Source organism: Artemia franciscana, chromosome 13, assembly GCF_032884065.1.
Source record: "Artemia franciscana chromosome 13, ASM3288406v1, whole genome shotgun sequence".
Classification (NCBI taxonomy): Eukaryota; Metazoa; Arthropoda; class Branchiopoda; order Anostraca; family Artemiidae; genus Artemia; species Artemia franciscana.
In genome coordinates, this window is record NC_088875.1 from 33467985 (window position 1) to 33489646 (window position 21662).

General features: G+C 33.6%; 1 protein-coding gene across 3 annotated transcripts in view; it reads right to left on the reverse strand.

The window, feature by feature from the left end:
• LOC136034831 (leucine-rich repeat protein soc-2 homolog) overlaps nucleotides 1-21446 on the reverse strand; it is a 62385-nt gene extending 40939 nt beyond the window's left edge. Inside the window, exons 1-4 of one of the 3 annotated variants that reach the window (XM_065716278.1) lie at nucleotides 21340-21446; nucleotides 13024-13152; nucleotides 4187-4428; nucleotides 1669-1776 (exon numbers count right to left, since the gene is read on the reverse strand). In XM_065716278.1, the coding sequence (XP_065572350.1) occupies nucleotides 1669-1776; nucleotides 4187-4428; nucleotides 13024-13111 (438 nt within the window). In that variant the 5' untranslated portion in view covers nucleotides 13112-13152; nucleotides 21340-21446. Of the gene's footprint in view, nucleotides 1-1668; nucleotides 1777-4186; nucleotides 4429-13023; nucleotides 13153-15880; nucleotides 16022-21339 lie in introns of those variants that run through there. The other 2 variants (XM_065716279.1, XM_065716280.1) reach the window with 2 other exon arrangements.
• Between the last annotated feature and the right edge of the window lie 216 nt (nucleotides 21447-21662).

Here is a 21662-nt window from a genome sequence, read left to right on the forward strand (position 1 = left end):
AGAAATGACTTAAAAATGTTCTTGATCCGATATAACATTGCTTAATACTCGACACCATACCACGAATATCGATGTTCAGCGGAGTCGTATCGGTGGACCGACACGCATATATCTGAAACTCAAGTTTAACATTGTCCAAATGTTATTCTGTCCTTTACCAAAGCACTATCGAATAGATCTTAGCCCACGGTACAAAATGATCGCACTCCTGTTAAGAGTCCAGTTACGTCAGAGACAAGATTATTCACCCTATGCCTAAAGCTTGAACTTGTATGTTGTTCCCTAATCATCAAAATCATCTAGAGATTCTTCATGTCGAAGTCAAGACGGTGGCCCCGATGATCATGAGTTTTCCCTTGCCCTTTCCTTTCTCAATAATTCACTTCCCCTTCATTTAACACAGCCTTCCCTACATCGTAAAAATGTATGTGATCCAAGCCTACATAAGATTTTAGGGTAGGGTCTATCAGCCAGGATTTACAGGAATCCCAGACTACCAATCAGCTACAATGACAACACGTAACTATGATAATACTAAATAGATATAGTATATATTCTGTAGATTATACTTTTCTTGAGACAAATCATTTATTCAATGATACTTCAAGGTTAAAACAGTTGAGAAACACTGTCCTATGTGATACTGGACAAAACCCGATAATTTGACAACTGATGAAACTTTTGTTTTGCAAAATCTTTATGGACAAAACATTATGCCGCGATCCACAAGGCAACAGTGAAGACTCCTAAGTGAATCCTTCCTTAAGTACAAAAACGTATAAATCGTCATCAGCATCGAAATTTGCTGCAGCCTGGATAAGATCCATTAGAAGCCCCTTTTTTAACTCAATTGTGCTTATATTTTTATTTTATATAATAGTAAAATTGCGAGGGCAAATTATTTTAAATTTTTTTCCTTTATATTCTGTAGGTAATTAAGGAAGAAAGGGGCATGTGAAAAATATAAAAAATGAAATCTTTTGGGTAATCATTCTTTTTTTTACTAATTGAATATTTTGAAGGTTCAAGTATAGATATTTAAATATATAAATCTGACTAATCTTAGTAGAAGCACGAATTTGAGCGTATAGACAGAAAATATTACTGCTTTTGAGGCATTCACACGGAGGTTCATTTTAAGGGAGGGTGGGGGAACAAGTTTTTAAGAAACTCCAGAAACAGGTGAAATTTATGAAAAATATAGAGAATCTAACGGGGATCATAAAACATGGGGCGTGTATGGTTCAAAAGCACCTCTTCAACCTCTCCGTACATACCTACTACTATTACATCAATGATAACAATTGTGAATGCTTCGTTTCCATTTACTTCATTGGGTTCCTCAGGATAATACCAGAAAAAAATTCTAGCTTCAGGCATGCACACAAAAGTTTATTTGGAAGGCGGGAGAGGCTTTTGGAGGAGCCAAACGCAAAGGAAAAACGAAAAAAGAATGAAATATATAAAAATAAACGTTATTATGGAATAAAATTTGAAACAAGTTGAGGTGCCCCTAAGTCCTTTTACACTCTATATAAATCCTTGTCTAGTTCACAATTTCAACTTTTACACATGCGGCCTACTTCCTTAGCAGCTCAATAATAATTACCCATTACCACGAATTACTTTCCCAAGCTAAAGCTTTGTTATTTTTTTAATTGATTATACCTTTCGCCCTATTCTATTTCTTTCTGGCCGCGTATGCCCTACGCGGGTTCTAAGGTAGTAGATTACCTTACGCCATTGGGGTGTTGTTGCTACTTCGGGCTCATTAATCTGCAATTAGTCCATTATTCAAGCACAGCAAACAAGTAAAAAAGAGCAAAACCAAAAACGGAGACACACAAAGAAGTAGAGAAAGAAATAAGGCTGTATCCAAAGGATTTAGATACAGTCCTGAAATTCTGATCAAAATTTGTTTCTGACTGCAACAGCAATAACAAAATACTCCTAAAGAAGATTTATGGTACTGTTTCATTTCGAACATTAATTTCCAGAAAAAAAAATTTGGATACAACCATAGAAAAAAAAGATAGAATGATTAGGCTAGTTTAAGCTGTTATGAGAAGTTCCATTACAGAACTCAAATTTTGTCTCTTTGGAACGAATTTTTTCTTTTTCTTGTTTTTACCATTTATTGTATAAAGTTTACTCTTTATTCTCAGACACACTATTTCGTATGCTAAAATAAACTAATTTATTTCAATATTGATACTGATTAGCGTACGTATTACACACTTTGATGTAGAATGAGATATGGGCTTTAAGTTTTTTGCTTTTACTTCCTTTACTTGACGATTGAACCAAGTTCGTCTCTATTAGAGCCTGGGATTCTCTTTTGAAAATAAATATTATCTTATCTTGCACTAAAAACAACATATTTCGAAGAGATATTACTACCAGTATATCAAAACAGCTAAAGTTTCAAAATGATATCCACTGCATGCATACTGGCTCTCAACAAGATTCCACGCAAAACTGGGATACTGTGGTGCTGCATTGAAAGGGGCTTCAGTCTAACTTTGAAGGTGCTGCATTTTAACTTTGGTGCAGCGCACTACTTGTTCTTTAGAATTATAATAAGTACAATCGGCAATTGAAATCCTCAAGCTTTCGAGAAACCCTTGTCCTCTTTCTCATTCAAATGTTTTAGAATCCATTCTTAATGGATCTTATTAAACAAAAAAAAAAATCAAAACAAACAAAATAAAATATGTTTAATAATGGGTCAATTAAAAAAATGGGTTGTAATGAATAATACAATAACAATAATGTAATAAATTGTAAATAAGTTATAATAATAATATAGATATAATAAATAGCGTAATACGTAAAAATAACAAATAAAAAAGGGTTATAATTAATAATGGGTTGTCATTAAAAAAGACACATAATTCATTACAATTGAATACACTTTGTATTCATTACAATAATAACGTATATACATATTATACAAAAAGATTTGGAAATATAATTTAAACAAAAAAGCCACATACAGTTTATGGAGGGGTCTCTTGGAGCATATCTGTACAACAAAAAAGCAAAGGTATACAACATTAATTTTACAATAGAGTGGACAACTTAAAACTGTTCTCTATTTTCAACTATTATTAACAACCACTTGTTTATGAAGAACTTTTTAGTAGGCACACAAGATAAAGCCAAAAAAACATTTTCGGATAGAAGCCATCTGTTTTCAAACTGTTTCTGCAAGTATGAAGAAGGACATTACAGAAAAACAAACCGCAAAAAAAAAAAAACAGACTGAGACAGTTAGTAGAGGATTCTAGGTTTAAAATGGTAGGCTATAAATATTAGTTGAAAAAAAAAAACTTCGGAATTAACAAAGTTAATTCAAATATTTTTACTTTTGTAGTAGTTAGTAGCATTGTGACTTAAACCATCGGCATAAAATTTGTTATTATCAAAAAATTTGATAATTTTCCTATTTTTGGTAAAACAAATAAAAATTTCATATTTTTTCTTTGAATTCCGTATTTTTCGTTATATTTATTTTCTGCATTTATTGGATAATGTTTTTTTTTCTTTGATGATTTGTCATGTCATGGAAAAAAGGAAGTTGGATCAGGGATTGTCAACAAAGGACCTGTTCTTGATTTTCAGAAGCGTATCAATGATAAATCTAGAATATACTAGGAGGGGGGCCAGGGGTCTGAAGTACAAAGGAAGGATGCCTTAGAATGGTCAAAACTTTAGGACAGTTTTAAGCCCATTCCTCTATCATTACATCACTGCATGACTATACTATTTACTTTAAATTGATCTGAAGACAGAAGACCAACTTTTCCCGAAAAGAACAGAAGGCATCAATTATTGTCTTAGTTTGAAATATTTCTAGTTTGAGGAACACATTATTCTATTTAATGTTATTCTTAATATATATTATATGTATGCTATATGGTTCTTTGGTTTTGATATTATTCCGTAGAAAATTTTCACATTTCTAGCCTCATTAATTAACCCTAAAAAAAGTACAAACACACACTTGAGTTTACGTATATTCAGATACATTATATTATCTTCTTGATGTGTATATTGTCTTTTTTTAATTGAGAAGAAACAATAAAAAAACAAAATGCAAACAGCATATCCAAAGCCTTGCAGAACAAGCATGATATTTTGTCGAAAAAAGGTATATTTAAATAAACAAAAACGATGAGATTACCAAATCAGCCTGAATAGGCTTGTTCTTTTTAACCGTCGGTTTTGGCTTGTTAGATTCAGGATGCTTGACTGTCACCACTTTAGGTCCAACTGGTCTATTACTATCACTATTAGAAACTGAGCCCAAAGATAATTTTTTCTCTTTACTATTGTTTTCACGAGATCCAAATGGCACCACACCAAGAGCTATTGGCTCCTCAGACATGTAAAGCTTTAAATTGTTTAATTTCTCACCAACAGCATCTGAAAGATAAAATTATCAGCAATTTATCAATATAAAATATTTGGATGGAACACTTTTAAACAACTTTTAGTTCCGGAGCCAAATAATTGCAAGTAAAAGGGACATTGGAAACTTGTTTCCACAACAGTAATCACAGGTAATGATTTCAAGACGTTAGCTTTAAAATTCCATTTAATCACTCAGCCTGCCTGTAAAATGCTTTAAAGAGTGTACTCTAGTCCATTAATGTTCACTTTGAGCACCTACTTATCTCTTTAAATTAAAAGTAATTGCACCAAGCTCCATTAAGAAAAATCATTACACCCAACTTTGCCAGAAAATAAAAATTGGAAATTTGGCAACCAGGTTAGAGATTTTAAATGCTCTTTTCCTGCCTACAAGAAAAAAAGAGTTTTAGTTTTTTTTTAAATCTGGCAGGCATGTATGAAGGATTTCAGAAGGGATGAATCCCAAATAGCTACCTCCTGGGTATTTGTCTTCCTCTGAATCTAGAAGGGAGGGGGTAGTCAGTGTCAGGTATACAAAAAGTTAAAAAGGGCCAGTAGAAAAACTTGACAAAATCCCAAAAGCTGCCAACAAATTTGAGGATAGTGGAAGCACTAGCACTTTCTGACAAAATCTGCCAACAAATTTCACTAGGCCATGAAAACTGCTAAGTAGCATTGCTAAAATGTTACCCCACTTATTGCATCCCAAGTCACTGTGTGAGTAAACCTTATTTTGATTGCAAAACATTCACTATTTAAATTAATGTAGTATTTCAGTAATATAAAAGTTTTGTATTCTATAGTGCCACTTGGAAGTTTCATAAAAACCACTGATGAAAGTAAAATGTACATTTGAATTGGTTACAAAAGAAATGAAAATATTACTAAACACTTGGCAGAAAGGAATATCCAGTGGCGGATCCAATTTGTTTGCTTCGATAAACTTGCAAACAAAGAAATACCCGCAATTTAAAGGGAACCTTGACAACTATGTGTCCTAGGTAGGTAGTGGAAATTGTCGTAAATTTGATGTAAAATCTAGTGAGGGTTAATGTTCTAATAAATCAGTTGAAATTAATATGGTATAAAAATATTGATACAAAGAATAGTAAGTTACATGTTTTTTTTCTGCATAATTTTTTGCCTTTGCACTTCTGACCGCTATAGCGAGTGAGTTAAGGTTTTTATTGTATACAAAAAAAAAAAAAAAAAAAAAAAAAAAAAAAAAAAAAAAAAAAAAAAAAAAAAAAAAAAAAAAAAAAAGGTCTTGAACCATCTTTTGGGGTCATGTACTCTTTGTGACAATTTGTATAGGTCAAACCATTTAGCATGTCACCTGACTTTGTGGCATTGCTTAGTAACTATGATAGTAATGAAGAGTAGGAAATGAGGATAAAGATACAACTTGTATAGTTGTAAAAGATATATTAACCATTAAATACTAGTTCTTTTAGGGGGTGTAACAAGAAAACCGTTTATAATGGCTAGTCCGGTCAATTTAGAGCTCTCCATTAGTATTTCCTCTTCTATTCATCCTAAAATATTCGAATAAAGATCAAAATCGTCAGAAAAATATGAACTCTAATAAAGATGCATGTAGGTATGTGCTTCAAAATAAGTATACGAGTCGAAATACTACTTAAAAAACAAGTAATTATGTGTTTGTTATTTTTGTATTTGATAGGTACAGATGGGTAAATTAAATTCTCAGTGTTTCAAGCTGTGGTAGATTCCTAATTATTTTTTTTTAATCTTGAGATATTCAAAGTTTAGATCTCGATATGTCTATCAAGCACAAAAATAAAAATTTGAAATTCGACTCAGATTTAGTATAAAGTAAGAGAATTTTCCTATAACAATTTTAATTTACAAACAACTAATTGTGAAAATATGATTGGATGACATGTACCAAAATAAGTATAAAAATCCTCGAGGTGTATATAGCAGTTTAGGCAATTTTATGGACAAATATATGCAATCTCTATACAAAAATATAACTATGTTTTGTGACCGATTGGTATTGAGAAGGTGAGAAATTCCGAAGTACTATTGTAGTTGCATTCTATTTCCGTGGTTAAGTCAAGTTGTGTAAATTTCTACTTTTTATCAACATTTTTTTTAGCAAATATTTGACAAAAAAAAAATCGATGCCATTCCACTGATTCAAACTGAGAATTCAGCAATCCATCTATACCAGCTAGATAAAAAATAATAGACACATAATTATTTGTCTTCTTTCATAAACAATTTTTCAAAAATCTTTTCTTTGTAAATGATTATTCTGATCTTTGAAGGAGTATTTCGACTCATATACTCATTTTTAAGTGTATACTTAAACGAATGTTAATTAAAGTTCTAAAAATTTTGGCCTTTATTTTAATGTTTTAGGATAAACAGATGAAATTCGGAAGTATTTGACCACCACTTGCCCACCGAAAATCCAAAACTTAAATTAATAATTTTTACACTTCCCCATATATTTACTTTCTATTATACAAATCCCCTAAAAAACAACAATGATGTAAAAACTACCCTGCTTCACAAAACAAAAGCTAAGAGCTTATATGGTACTTGTGACGAGGCCGGAAGAGCCAAGAACCAAGAGCTCATATGGCATGAGCTCTAGCAAAATTCTAAGAATCAATGGATCGTTTAAAAGGAAAATCAGAGGCTTAATGCTGGTCGAGATTTAAATTAAGAGCTCTGAGACACGAGGTCCATCTAAATATCAAAATTCATTAAAATCTGATCACCCACTCATAAGTTAAAAATACCTCAGTTTTCTAATTTTTCCTCTCGTTCAGCCCCAGATGGTCAAATCGGGGAAAACGACTTTATCAAGTCAATTTGTGCAGGTCCCAGACACGCCTACCAATTTTCATCGTCCTAGCAGGTCCAGAAGCATCAAAATCGCCAAAGCACTGGACCCCCCCCCATAACTCCCCCAAAGAGACTGGACTAAAGACTGGTTACGTCAATCACGTATCTAAAACATGTGCTTATTCTACCCACCAAGTTTCATCCCGATCTCTCCACTCTATGTATTTTCCAAGATTTCCGGTTTCCCCCTCCAACTCCCCCCAATGTCACCAGATCTGGTCGGGATTTAAAATAAGAGCTCTGATACATGAGTTTCTTCTAAATATCAAATTTAATTAAGATCCAATCACTCGTTCTTAAGTTAAAAATACCTCAATTTCTCTGAATTAACGCCCACCCCCCCAACTCCCCCGAAGAGAGCAAACCCGTTCCAAGTATTTCAATCACGTATCTAGAACTTGTGCTTATTCTTCTCATTAAGTTTCATCCCGATCTCTCCACTCCAAGCGTTTTCCAAGATTTCCTGTTTCCAATATTTCTGTTTCCCCCCTCCAACCCCCTAAGTCCCCAGATCCGATTGGAATTGAAAACGGAGCATCTGGGACATAAAATCTTTCTATATATCAAATTTCATTAAGATCCAATCACCCATTCGTAAGATAAAGATACCTCAATTTTCACATTTCTCAAGACTTCCGTTTTCCCCCTCCAACTCCCCCCAATGTCACCGGATCTGGTCAGGATTTAGAATAAGAACTCTGAAGCACAAGACTCTTCTAAATATCAAATTTCATTGAGATCTGATTACCTGTACTTAAGTTACAAATACCTCACTTTTTCTAACTTTTCCAAATTACCCCCCCCCCTCCCCCAAAGAGAGCAGATCCGGTCCGATTATGTCAGCCACGTATCTTGGACTTGTGCTTATTCTTCCCACCAAGTTTCATCCTGATGTCTCCACTCTAAGCCTTTTCCAAGATTTCCGGTTCCCCCCGCCCCAACTCCCCAAAATGACACTGGATCCGATCGGGATTTAAAATAAGAGATCTGAGTTACGAGGTCCTTATAAATACGAAATTTCATTAAGGTCCGATCCCTCCTTTGTAAGTTAAAAATACCTCATTTTTTCTAATTTTTCAGAATTAACCCTCCCCCCAAAGAGAGCGGATCCGTTCTGGTTATGTCAATCACGTATCAACGACATGTGCTTATTCTACCCACCAAGTTTCATCCCGATCCCTCCACTCTAAGCGTTTTCCAAGATTGTAGGTTTACCCATTAAACTCCCCCCAATGTCATCGGGTCCGGTCGGGATTTAAAATAACAGCTATGAGACATGATATCCTTTTAAATATCAAGTTTCATTAAGATCCGATCACCTGTTCGTGAGTTAAAAATACCTCATTTTTTTAATTTTTCTGGATTAACCATACCCCCCACTCCCCTCCAGATGGTCGACCCGGGGTACGACTATTTCTAATTTAATCTGGTCTGGTCCCTGATATGCCTGCCAAATTTCATCATCGTAGCTTATCTGGAAGTGCCTGAACTAGCAAAACTAGGACAGACAAACCAACCAACAGACCAATAGAATTTGCAATTGCTATATGTCACTTGGTTAATACCAAGTGCCATAAAAAACAATGCAAAAAACCTAAACAGACCGCCAAAAAAAGTAATGATATTAATTTCATAGGCTCAGTTCCATAGCAAGACTCAAAAACAGATTTTTGACAGTAAAAAGAATTAAATATTTTGCTTTTCAGCCCTGCTGTGACATATATATCAAATATATATATCTATATATCAAATTTCATTAAGATCCAATCACCCATTCGTAAAATAAAGATACCTCAATTTTCACATTTCTCAAGACTTCCGTTTTCCCCCTCCAACTACCCCCAATGTCACCGGATCTGGTCAGGATTTAGAATAAGAACTCTGAAGCACAAGACCCTTCTAAATATCAAATTTCATTGAGATCTGATTACCTGTACATAAGTTACAAATACCTCACTTTTTCTAACGTTTCCAAATTACCCCCCCCCCCTCCCCCAAAGAGAGCAGATCCGGTCCGATTATGTCAGCCACGTATCTTGGACTTGTGCTTATTTTTCCCACCAAGTTTCATCCTGATGTCTCCACTCTAAGCCTTTTCCAAGATTTCCGGTTCCCCCCGCCCCTACTCCCCCCAATGACACTGGATCCGATCAGGATTTAAAATAAGAGATCTCAGTTACGAGGTCCTTATAAATACGAAATTTCATTAAGGTCCGATCCCTCCTTTGTAAGTTAAAAATACCTCATTTTTTCTAATTTTTCAGAATTAACCCTCCCCCCAAAGAGAGCGGATCCATTCTGGTTATGTCAATCACGTATCAACGACATGTGCTTATTCTACCCACCAAGTTTCATCCCGATCCCTCCACTCTAAGCGTTTTCCAAGATTGTAGGTTTACCCATTAAACTCCCCCCAATGTCATCGGGTCCGGTCGGGATTTAAAATAACAGCTATGAGACATGATATCCTTTTAAATATAAAGTTTCATTAAGATCCGATCACCTGTTCGTGAGTTAAAAATACCTCATTTTTCTAATTTTTCTGGATTAACCATACCCCCCACTCCCCTCCAGATGGTCGACCCGGGGTACGACTATTTCTAATTTAATCTGGTCTGGTCCCTGATATGCCTGCCAAATTTCATCATCCTAGCTTATCTGGAAGTGCCTGAACTAGCAAAACTAGGACAGACAAACCAACCAACAGACCAATAGAATTTGCAATTGCTATATGTCACTTGGTTAATACCAAGTGCCATAAAAAACAATGCAAAAAACCTAAACAGACCGCCAAAAAAAGTAATGATATTAATTTCATAGGCTCAGTTCCATAGCAAGACTCAAAAACAGATTTTTGACAGTAAAAAGAATTAAATATTTTGCTTTTCAGCCCTGCTGTGACATATATATCAAATATATATATATATCTATATATCAAATTTCATTAAGATCCAATCACCCATTCGTAAGATAAAGATACCTCAATTTTCACATTTCTCAAGACTTCCGTTTTCCCCCTCCAACTCCCCCCAATGTCACCGGATCTGGTCAGGATTTAGAATAAGAACTCTGAAGCACGAGACCCTTCTAAATATCAAATTTCATTGAGATCTGATTACCTGTACATAAGTTACAAATACCTCACTTTTTCTAACGTTTCCAAATTACCCCCCCCCCCCCTCCCCCAAAGAGAGCAGATCCGGTCCGATTATGTCAGCCACGTATCTTGGACTTGTGCTTATTCTTCCCACCAAGTTTCATCCTGATGTCTCCACTCTAAGCCTTTTCCAAGATTTCCGGTTCCCCCCGCCCCAACTCCCCCCAATGACACTGGATCCGATCGGGATTTAAAATAAGAGATCTCAGTTACGAGGTCCTTATAAATACGAAATTTCATTAAGGTCCGATCCCTCCTTTGTAAGTTAAAAATACCTCATTTTTTCTAATTTTTCAGAATTAACCCTCCCCCCAAAGAGAGCGGATCCGTTCTGGTTATGTCTATCACGTATCAACGACATGTGCTTATTCTACCCACCAAGTTTCATCCCGATCCCTCCACTCTAAGCGTTTTCCAAGATTGTAGGTTTACCCATTAAACTCCCCCCAATGTCATCGGGTCCGGTCCGGATTTAAAATAACAGCTATGAGACATGATATCCTTTTAAATATCAAGTTTCATTAAGATCCGATCACCTGTTCGTGAGTTAAAAATACCTCATTTTTCTAATTTTTCTGGATTAACCATACTCCCCACTCCCCTCCAGATGGTCGACCCGGGGTATGACTATTTCTAATTTAATCTGGTCTGGTCCCTGATATGCCTGCCAAATTTCATCATCCTAGCTTATCTGGAAGTGCCTGAACTAGCAAAACTAGGACAGACAAACCAACCAACAGACTGATAGAATTTGCAATTGCTATATGTCACTTGGTTAATACCAAGTGCCATAAAAAGCAAATGCAAAAAACCTAAACAGACAGTCAAAAAAAGTAATGATATTAATTTCATAGGCTCAGTTCAATAGCAAGACTCAAAAACAAATTTTGACAGTAAAAAGAATTAAATATTTTGCTTTTCAGCCCTGCTGTGACAGCAAAATCCTAAAATATCGTTTCAACAGCCTAAAGAAGTTAAGATTTTAAATTTCCTCTCATTGTTATTACGAAATGAAGATTTTCACCTCTCAGTTGGCTTTTGTGGTAATACAGACAGATTCCCTTGATAGACCTAAATTTAACTAAATACTTTTTGGCGGTATGCATCAGTAGTAAAGTCTAACAGACATCACACAAAGTAACTGCAACCTTTTTTCAAACTTGTTTGCAAAAAGAAACAGTCTTAATAATTAAAAACTTATTAAAAACTCAACTATTAAAATCCAATCAAAAAAAAGCTTTCGTCTCAAACCAGAGCAAGCAGTCCCAACCACAAATCCATCACTACATCAGGAGGAGCGTGCGCTCCCCCTGGATCCGCCACTGGATGGATCAATGCAAGATAACTTCAGAAAAACAATGTCAAGTAGCTTACCTATTTATTACTCAAATGACATCAACATTAAGAACAACAATGGAAAAAACATCCTATTTTATATTATGCATCAAGGTTGAAATTAAGGATATGTGGAACGATTCAAAATTAGAATAAAGAAATCTGGCTTTATTCAAATCTTGGAACCATGTATATAAAAAAAAAATATTTCATTTGGTTGAATTTCTGAATTTCATGGGCCTGTTAGCATTTTTAATTAATGTTGGTTTGATGTTAAAACTCAGGGTTTGGCTCAAAGCACAAACTTAAAGAGTAAAACGTACACAAAAATATTACATAAATAAAAAAGTAAACATACAAGAACTTATTTCAGTAGAGGGCAGAGGGAGTAGGGGTTTTAAAGAAGGGACAACAAAGGGAACTGATAGGAAAAATAGCTGGTAAGGTATAGTGAAAATGGTCTTTAAGCTCAACTTAGCTGCAGATAGCCTAAATTTCTATAGCTAAGGTGAAATTAAACACTATTCTCATTATGTTGAATTATGAGGCAAGCCATAGAAAGCACTGAACAGGTTGGATGTGTATAGTTAAAAAGAAAATTCATTTTAATGGAGGGTTATGGACCCGGGGACCCTATTACCTTGTTCCTCATTTTAGCAGACAAATTTTTTTGAATTTTAATAGCTTGGATTTTATTACAGCTTTTTTATTGGCTATTACTTAACAAACAAAAACATATTTCTTTCAAAGACAGAATTTATTTATATTCTACCTTTGGTAATACACACACACAAACAAATAAAATATATATATATATATATATATATATATATATATATATATATATATATATATATATATATATATATATATATATATATATATGCAGAATTTATTTATATTCTACCTTTGGTAATACACACACACAAACAAATAATATATATATATATATATATATATATATATATATATATATATATATATATATATATATATATATATATATATATATATATATATATATATATATATATATATATATATATGTGTGTGTATATATATATATATATATATATATATATATATATATATATATATATATATATATATATATATATATATATATATATATATATATGCATGTAATTAAAAGCCAGTGGCAACATACACAACATACCTTCCCAGCCATCTTTGTTATATGACTCCATTGCATAAAATGTTACATCATGGCTTACCTGATTCTGTTTTGTAATCATGAAGTCTTTCAGCAGCAAGAGAACATGGAGTGCCATCACTTGGTTTTGACTTAATACCTTTCTTCATGTTTGTTACACATGCTCACTTATTTATACAAGTAGATATAACTGAAAAACAAAACTGTTTGTTCAATCTATCCAACTCAAAGGGTAATAAAAGAAGCAGAAACAAATAAAACAAAAAACATGGGTTAATACCAAAATTAGGGAGGAGGGGGGTAAAGATTTTTTTTGATAGTTTATACCAGTCTCTCTCCTTACATGTCAGTTATTTATCAATAAATTACATTCATGAAATTTAATCAGCCCCAATGGTTCACCTTAGCTACTTCCAGTGGCATTAATTCACAAAAATTGCAGATGGCAGGGAGGGGAGGGGGGCAAAAAGCATATTTCAAATTCCAGGAGGTTGTTGTTTATTACTAACAAATATAGTAAGTTTTCAAGCTTGTTGTACTAAACATAATAAAAAACAAGTTGTGACAATGCTGACAACATAATACACACATACAAATCTATGAAAAATAACAACTACAACAAACACTGAAAAAATAATACTATAAATAATTTAAAAGTGATTTACTGTGGAAATGCGTTTCTGCTAGTTTTGTTTTGAATGTGTTTATATTATCTCTTAGAAATATTTCAGGTGGAAGGCCATTCCATGGCTTCCATGCCCTGCTGTAAAATGAATGTTTGCCTTTTTTTTTTCCTTAATTTTTCAATGATGGAAAACATTGAATTAGATCCTAATTTCTTTTACTGATGGTTCTCTATGTTTTGTTTTATTAATTTACGTTTGTTTTCTTTTCTTTTCCCTTCTTCTTCTTTTCTCTTCTTACCTTATAATTCTATTCTTGATGATTGAATGAATACTGTCACCCATTATGGGCAGTGCTCTCTTAGGGTGTAGTTAGTTTATAGTGTGTGATTTGTTTTTTTGTTAATAAACGAATTAATAAACGGATTAATAAAATGAAAATACAAAAAACGGTATTTTTCAGAATCTAAGGGAGGATAAAAAATTTGAGGGGAAAAGGCAAGTGCCCTTAGCTCTTTCTCATTTTTATCAGTCAGTAATAAAAATCCAATGAAATTGCTTCTGCCAACATTATGAAAAATAATAGTAAACTGAAGACTATCTGAATGCAAAATCTAGGTAGCATCTTAAATTTGCCAGACATCCTATTGGCAAAAGCTGTAGCTAGGCTTTATACTAACAACATATTAATGCTTAACTAAGTGCCATTACTTTGTCTCCTGTCAAGACATCTTACAATGCCCATTTATCCATATGTGGGTTAAGTTATCAATTTTCCCTAAACATAGATTATAGTAGTCTAGAATTATTTAAATGGTCTTTGAAAATCCTTTGATCTTTGCCAAACTATCATGAGTACTGCAAATTCCTACAGGCAACGAAAATAAATATCTTCAGCTGCCATTGCAACTATCTTCCATAGTTTTGTCAATGGAGGAGCTATGCTTCTTGACTACAGAGGTTTTGCATCAGCCCTGCAATAATTGGGGTCGAAACCTGGGCCCTGTATTACCTGCCTATTGAATTTTGAGAAATTCATTTGCTTGGTATTTTTATTTAAGAAAAAAAAATTGTTGCCCTAGATTTTGAAGGTCTTCTTAAAAAAATCCTTGCTCACCTCCTATATTTTTATGAATTATCATCACAAAATTTTATGAGAAACAATTGTCAATTATCCTCCCCATCTCTCCACTAGATTTGAAAATACATTTGTTTAGTATGTTCATTTTTTGAAAAACACCTTATAAAAACATCATTTACCTTCTTCCACTACAGTTTTTTTGGTGCATTGCTCACATGGTAACTGCAAAAAGGTTTGGGTAATCCCAAGAACAATATTACAATATGACTCCCCCCTCCCCTGTGGAAATTTAGACAACATGAACTAGAGATTCAAATTTGAAATTTTGAAAGAAAGCATGCAGAAGATGGGAAACTTTGAGTTAAACTAAAAAAAAAAATTATCAAGGGATAAAAATGAGCAATTTCACCAATACTTAAGCTCTCATGTCCAGAAGTACTGCTTAAATACAATTTTTTTTTTACCATCATAAACTTTAGAAAATTGTTTTCAAAATGCAGTAGACATAGTGCATTTAGGCCAATGATATAGCTCCCTTAGCTATCAAACCACAAAATTTTGGAAATGATCAAAAATTGAATGACCAGCTTTTATCAGAATTGGCTTTCAAAACCTGGAATTCTTTCTTTAAAGCAAACCAAACAACAACCAGAAAATGAGACCATTATTTTGCAGGATTAATTCACATTTTTGTCAGATTTGGTGAGAACTAATTAGCATACCCTTAAAAGAAACACTGGAAAAATTTGACTTTGATTACATGACTAAATTTATAGTTCCAGCACAAAATCTGTGCAAATATTGCTTCAATCATGTTGTTGTCAATGAGATGAACAAAATATATTCAAGTGAAAAAATCAGTAAGAATATTTAGAATCTCCTACAATATTTCTAGTGTTTATAACTATGGCCTCAATGACAAAGCTTGATGAGTAAGGATTCTGGGAGAGAAGGCTAAATTTAATATCTGATGCTATTACATTATTAGTATTATATGGCTTCAATTCGCGCTATTACACAGAAATTTGCTTCAGATGGAAGGGGAGACAACTTCAATAAATCTAATTAGTAAGTACTGCAAAGAATAGATTATAGCTAACATGCATAAGAAGTCAAAGATTTATCTCCTAATTGTTGTATTCAATATTGTATAGTATTGTGTATTCTGCAAGCCACAAACAAACAAAAAATAGTATTTGGAAAACATATTTTACCATTGATGAGAACAAAACACCCTGAAGTCAATAAGTTCCAATTATATATTCTGATAGGAATGCTGTAGTTTAATATTTGGATTAAATGTTCATACAATTCTGCATGCATTTGCTTGCAAACTTTTCCTGAATTTGGCAAATCAGGGCAAAAGTGGAAAATTCACAATGCACCTGTAATATAATTGTCTATAAATCCAGAGATACAAATAAATTCATATGCAGCTACAAATGAATTTTAAAATTGCTTTTAGAAAATTTGTCTAACCCAAGACTTTAAAATGAAACTGTAGGCAACTAAGTACAGATATTTTAACAAAAATAAAATAATAAGTTAAAGTAAAAATACAAATTTGTGGGACCAGGGGACAAGTTTTTCCTCCGTAATTTTTGGGGCAGATAGATGTTTTCACAATCTCAGACTTTCTAAATAAAAAGGTGCTGAAGGAGAGAAATTGCCAAGCATATGACTCAAGAAATACTTATTTGACCCCAAACTGAACAAAAAACACTACCATTCAATAAAGTACAATTTTTATCTCTTGACAAATCATATTTAGCCAGAAATTACTTCTTTTTTGCCAAATAAGATTTGGATGATAAAATGAAGTATGTTTGTGATGTATTGCAGAAACTGCTGCCATCATGGCAATGATTTCTCCATTGGTCTATCTAATATTGTCTGGAATGTATTATGGTCAGAGGTGACAGCAAATTTTAGCCCACATAAGTACTTCATAACAAACATTGCTACAAACAATTCTCAACCTGTCAATACTTCTTTTTTATACTGGGATATTGATGTGTATGCAATTGACATGCTATTTTGCATAAGCACTGTCCCAACCCCATGTTGGACAGTTTCCATTAGATAGTTTACTTTATCACTACATTGATTAAAAGGGTGATAACTCTTTACACAATACTTCTTGTAGATTGTGTTTTTGGCAACAAGTCTAGAATGTATCTCAATTTATCATTTCTCATTCCTGACAGCTTTCACATTGACATCATGTTCATGTTCTTTTCAGTATTATTACTACACTACTTAATATCTTTATCAATAATGACCCTTCTTTTATCAGCAGTAAATTAACACTACTCTTACAGCCTGAAGTTTCTTGAACCAGCCTTGTCATGTGAAGATCACATGCTTTATACAAATAATCTTGGACTGCTTGGTCACTGGGCTGAGGCTTAGATTCTTGAATTCAATGTTGCCAAGTGCCATGCTATTCACTTTGTCAAAATGAATCCTTGTTGCTTTCATTTTCTCTCAGACCAACCAATCTCCTCTGTGAGCAAGATCTTGGAGTAACAATTGACAGCAAATTAAAATTCAGTTCCCATGCTAAGAAGTCTACTGCTGGTGCTAGTTCAACCCTGGAACTGATTAAACACACCCTCTCTACTTGTTTTCCCAAAGTCATTAGTTTCTGTAAAAGGGACTGATTCAACCTAAACTTGAAATGTCTCTAACCTCTATGTTTTTTTGTTGTTTTTTTTTAAGATGTGAAAGCTTTAGAAGACATGCACAGACATGCTGCAAAAGTGATATCTGGCATTATTTCCTATTGATGATCCTAATTCCAGAACCAGAGGTCATGGACTGAAACATATTAAGCAGTCTACCTTAACCAGAGTTCACACTCAATCATTTTTCTCAAGAATCATCAATGGTTGGAATAAACTCTCTGAAGACACAGTTACTGCTGAATCTGTTGATATCTTCAAACAAAAGCTGGATTTTGAGTGGTCCTTGAGGGAGTGTAAACTCAACTGGGAAGCTATTCATCATTTAATTGCAGCTGACCAGTAATTAAAATGAAATCAATTTTAATCATCAACTCTAGAGCTTCATAAGTATAAATCCTTAGATTGCTCAAAGCTGCACATCATATTGTTAACTATGACTGAAACTTCTTTCAGCCCTTGACAAGTATTGTCCATTTTTTTTTTTTTTAATCCATTTTGGACAGATATGAGCAGCATCTCCAAAACAAACATCTCCCAAAGGGAGTTCTAATTTGTTTTTCATTCTGATGAGGTTCATATTCTTGAAGTAACCTCTTTCAATGCTGTGCATTTAGTTTTGAAAAATCATTGGATGGGTGGTGCTGGATTGTTTCATTGAAAATTGCATTGAATAATGAGGGTAATAAATTGTTTTATTTAGATCATGGTATCAAAACAGATTTCCCAGGGATTTTTCTAAAATAAACCATCTGTAAATTAACCTGTTTTATTTTACAGATGGGTTCACTTTTGTCTAATTCAGATTTATGAGGATCTTGCAGTGCAAGAGACACTTATAATGTGCTCAGAGATAGCCAACACAGCTTTAGATCTGGATGCTAAGTTGAGACAAAATTATAGATGCATATGAATATGTCAACAAGTTGATTGACTATAGTATCCCAGTTGACATGATCTTCTTTGATTTTTCTGAAGTCTGTCACTGCTGATTGAAGGCAAAATCAATAGCTATTGGCCTACATGGGGATATTAGACTAGTATAGATGAGTTGATGATACTATAGACTAGTTGATGATACTCCACACATGAAGAAATAGAGAGTAAAGACATTTGGTGACAATGGGCAAGAATGTCAGTGAAAGTTACTTTAAAAGATATTCCTAGGTAGGCCTGCCATAGGTTTGAGGAGAGGAATAAGGACTTTTTAGTGGAATGAGGGACCTTCCTGACACAAAAAAAAACAGGTAGTAGGGACCTGGCCCAGCTGCTGTTTACTGTATAAATGACACAACCAATATCATACTTGATATCCCTTAATTCACACTTCAGAGCAAAAAAAGGTCTAATGTTGGATCTGTTTGGCTCCATTGTTAAGAGGGCAGTTAAAACACTTTACACATAATTTAAAAAAAAAGGGTTGTTACTGTGCGTACAAACTCAACTCTTCAAAATCTGAAACCAGGGTGGTTAGCAAAAATCACCTCTGGCATAATTATCTTCTGGAAAGACACAGGTAATATCAAGATGAATTGAGTGCCAGACTTTCTATATGGATCTTTATATATTTCTTTTTGTCTTGATTTTCAACTATGAAGGTATGCAAATTGGAAAGATACACAAGTAACTACTTCAGTTAATGAGCAGAAAAGCATCACTAGACTTTAAAATACCAAAATCACTTTTTGTTTAATGTTAAAAGTGATTGTTTCCAGAGAGATTTTCAAGAAGTTCCAGGCATTTTTTTTTTCTTGAAATTGTGAAAGAAAAATATCAAAACTACAGATTAATGTTTGATCAAAAGCAAATAACAGTTACACTCCTGTATTCCTTTATTTGAGCATGTTTAGCATTGATCTTTTTTTAACCTTTTTTTTTTAATTTTTTGTTACCATGACACACAGATTGTTCTTTACAGGTTGCAGCTATCACTACAACAATGACATAAGGATTAGATGCAGAAGGGTTCAACATAAATTGTCACTTCAGGGAAATTATTAGACCACTGAGAACAAGCCAAGAAAAAATGTTGAACCCTGGCAGCTTAAGTGACTCCAGAGGCAAAGGATATAAAATATTTTCATCTAACAGTATCAAGAAGGCTTTGATGCTTTAGCATTGAATTTAATCTGGAGTTGTTATGTTGCTAATAATCATTAACACACTAAAAAGACTTCTTGGCTGAAGCATTGACAAAGCTTAAGCTTGAAAACAGGGACTTTTAGGGAATTTCAGAGACCTATTGGCAGCCTGCCCACTCTATAATTAAGGTTCTAAAAACTTTTCAGAAAGTCTTATTAACCTAGCCTATCTACTTTCAGAGATGGCAAAAGCCTGACATCTAAAATGTTATCTAATTCAAACCTGGGTAACATTCTAGTCTATGTCCTCTTTTAAAGGAGACACTAATTCCTGGGTTGCCTCCACTCTAGGCTTAATTTAGATTATCTACATTACTTTTGTTTTATTTCATTGTTATACTTAAAGTTTTGTCTGTGCTTGAAATATTTGGGATAAGTTTGCAATCTATATGTTTTAAATTCAAGTTTTCTATTTTTGGCTCATCAATAGCCAAGAAACTATAGAAAAAAGACTTTTTGTTATATATTCAATTGAGCTATATCAACAATGTTATGAATGAAGGTTTTTTTATTAAACATTGTTGCAAAATTTACATTGTGGCTAATTCACATTATCAAACCATATGCTAGGCCTATTTTTATCCAACTTATCTCAAATTCTGGTAAAATTCTAGTTAATTGACTTCTTGCTATCTCAGAAAGGGTTTAGGTTAGGAAACTGAAACTTTTAGGGGTGAATCTACAGACTAAAGTATGTCCTGGGAAGATATTTTGAAGCAACTACCTCTACTCCTTCTCCCTCTAGAGGGCCATGACATTTGATGACCTTTAAAATATGTGTGTTATAAAAGTGAAACCTTGCAAAAAAGATCTTCTGCTTAATTGAAGTATAACAAAATTGTTTTGAGCTTCATAACTGTGCTCAATTCCATTTTATAAGGTTTTAAAGATATGCAAATACATTTCCTAAATTTTGAAGAAAAAAAAACATTGATGTGCCTCAAAATTCTACTTGAATAACAGGAATTGCATTTTCAGAACTAAAGGCAGAGAAAAAGCAACTAATAACTGAAAATTAAGGTAAACTGTTGTTTTGTCAAAATTTCAATAGGTGTAGACCTGTAATGTAGGCAAATTTCAGGGCCCTCTAGAGGGAGAAGGAGTGGAGATGGGTACTTTAAAAAACCTTCCTGGGACATACTTTAGCCTGTAGACCCATCCCTGAAAGTTTCATTTTCCTAGCCTAAACCCTTTCTAAGATAGCAATAAGTCAATTAACTAGAATTTTACCCAAATTCTTATGTAATGAGACAGGCCTAATGCCTTTGACAATCTATAATACAGCTAGGTGCCTACATATCATGTATTGAAAATATCATGCATTGAAAGATGCAAAATAACACAGAAATATATTACTTAGAGCTATATCTGTGACCATGAGGGGAAGGATGAACTGTTAGAAACACAAATAAAAAATAGAAATAGGATAAAATAAGGAATCTACCAATGCTAGTCTACTTTCATTATATTAGAATGTTACCTTCAGTGGAACATCTGATGTTATGTTTTACCAAGAATTTTACTAGGCTATTCCTTTAGAAAAGGGCATAGAATAGAATGTCACCAAGGTCTGCCTTTAAATTCTGCTTCCTTTCAGCTTTGGGTCTTGTTGAGATGACTTCCCAGATTTGAGTTGGATTTTGGTCTAAATCAAAATTATTGGTATCCTATAAGCTATTTTAATAGGCTAGATTAGCAATTTTAGAAGAGACACGTTAATAAGGCAAGCTTGAGGTAGCCTAGATTGGAGTAGGCGAGGCCTATTCTAGCTTATAACACCTTAGCCTAGTTAGACTTGCAAGCGCATCTAAGAGTTGTCATATTTTTAAAACTGAAACCAAACTTTACATCGTAAATCCAGTCAAGCAGAGAATTTAATCAGTTCATCTCAAATAACTTTTAAAAACTCATAAATCCTAAATTAAAGGATTGTTGCTGATGTAGTTGTTACTAACCATGGTTGATTGCTGCCAAACCGATATAGATTGATCTGTTTTACTTCGGGCGGGCGGATGTCATGAACAAAAATTAAAAAGAAAATAGGAACTTTCTGGGAGGTGGTAAGGAGGGAGGCTTTGAATAGATTGTGATGGAGGAAGCGTGCGTAGCTGTGTTAACTTCAGGTGGCTTCGTGCTGCGGTGAGTTTTTAGTAGCAGTGGCGGTAAATGTG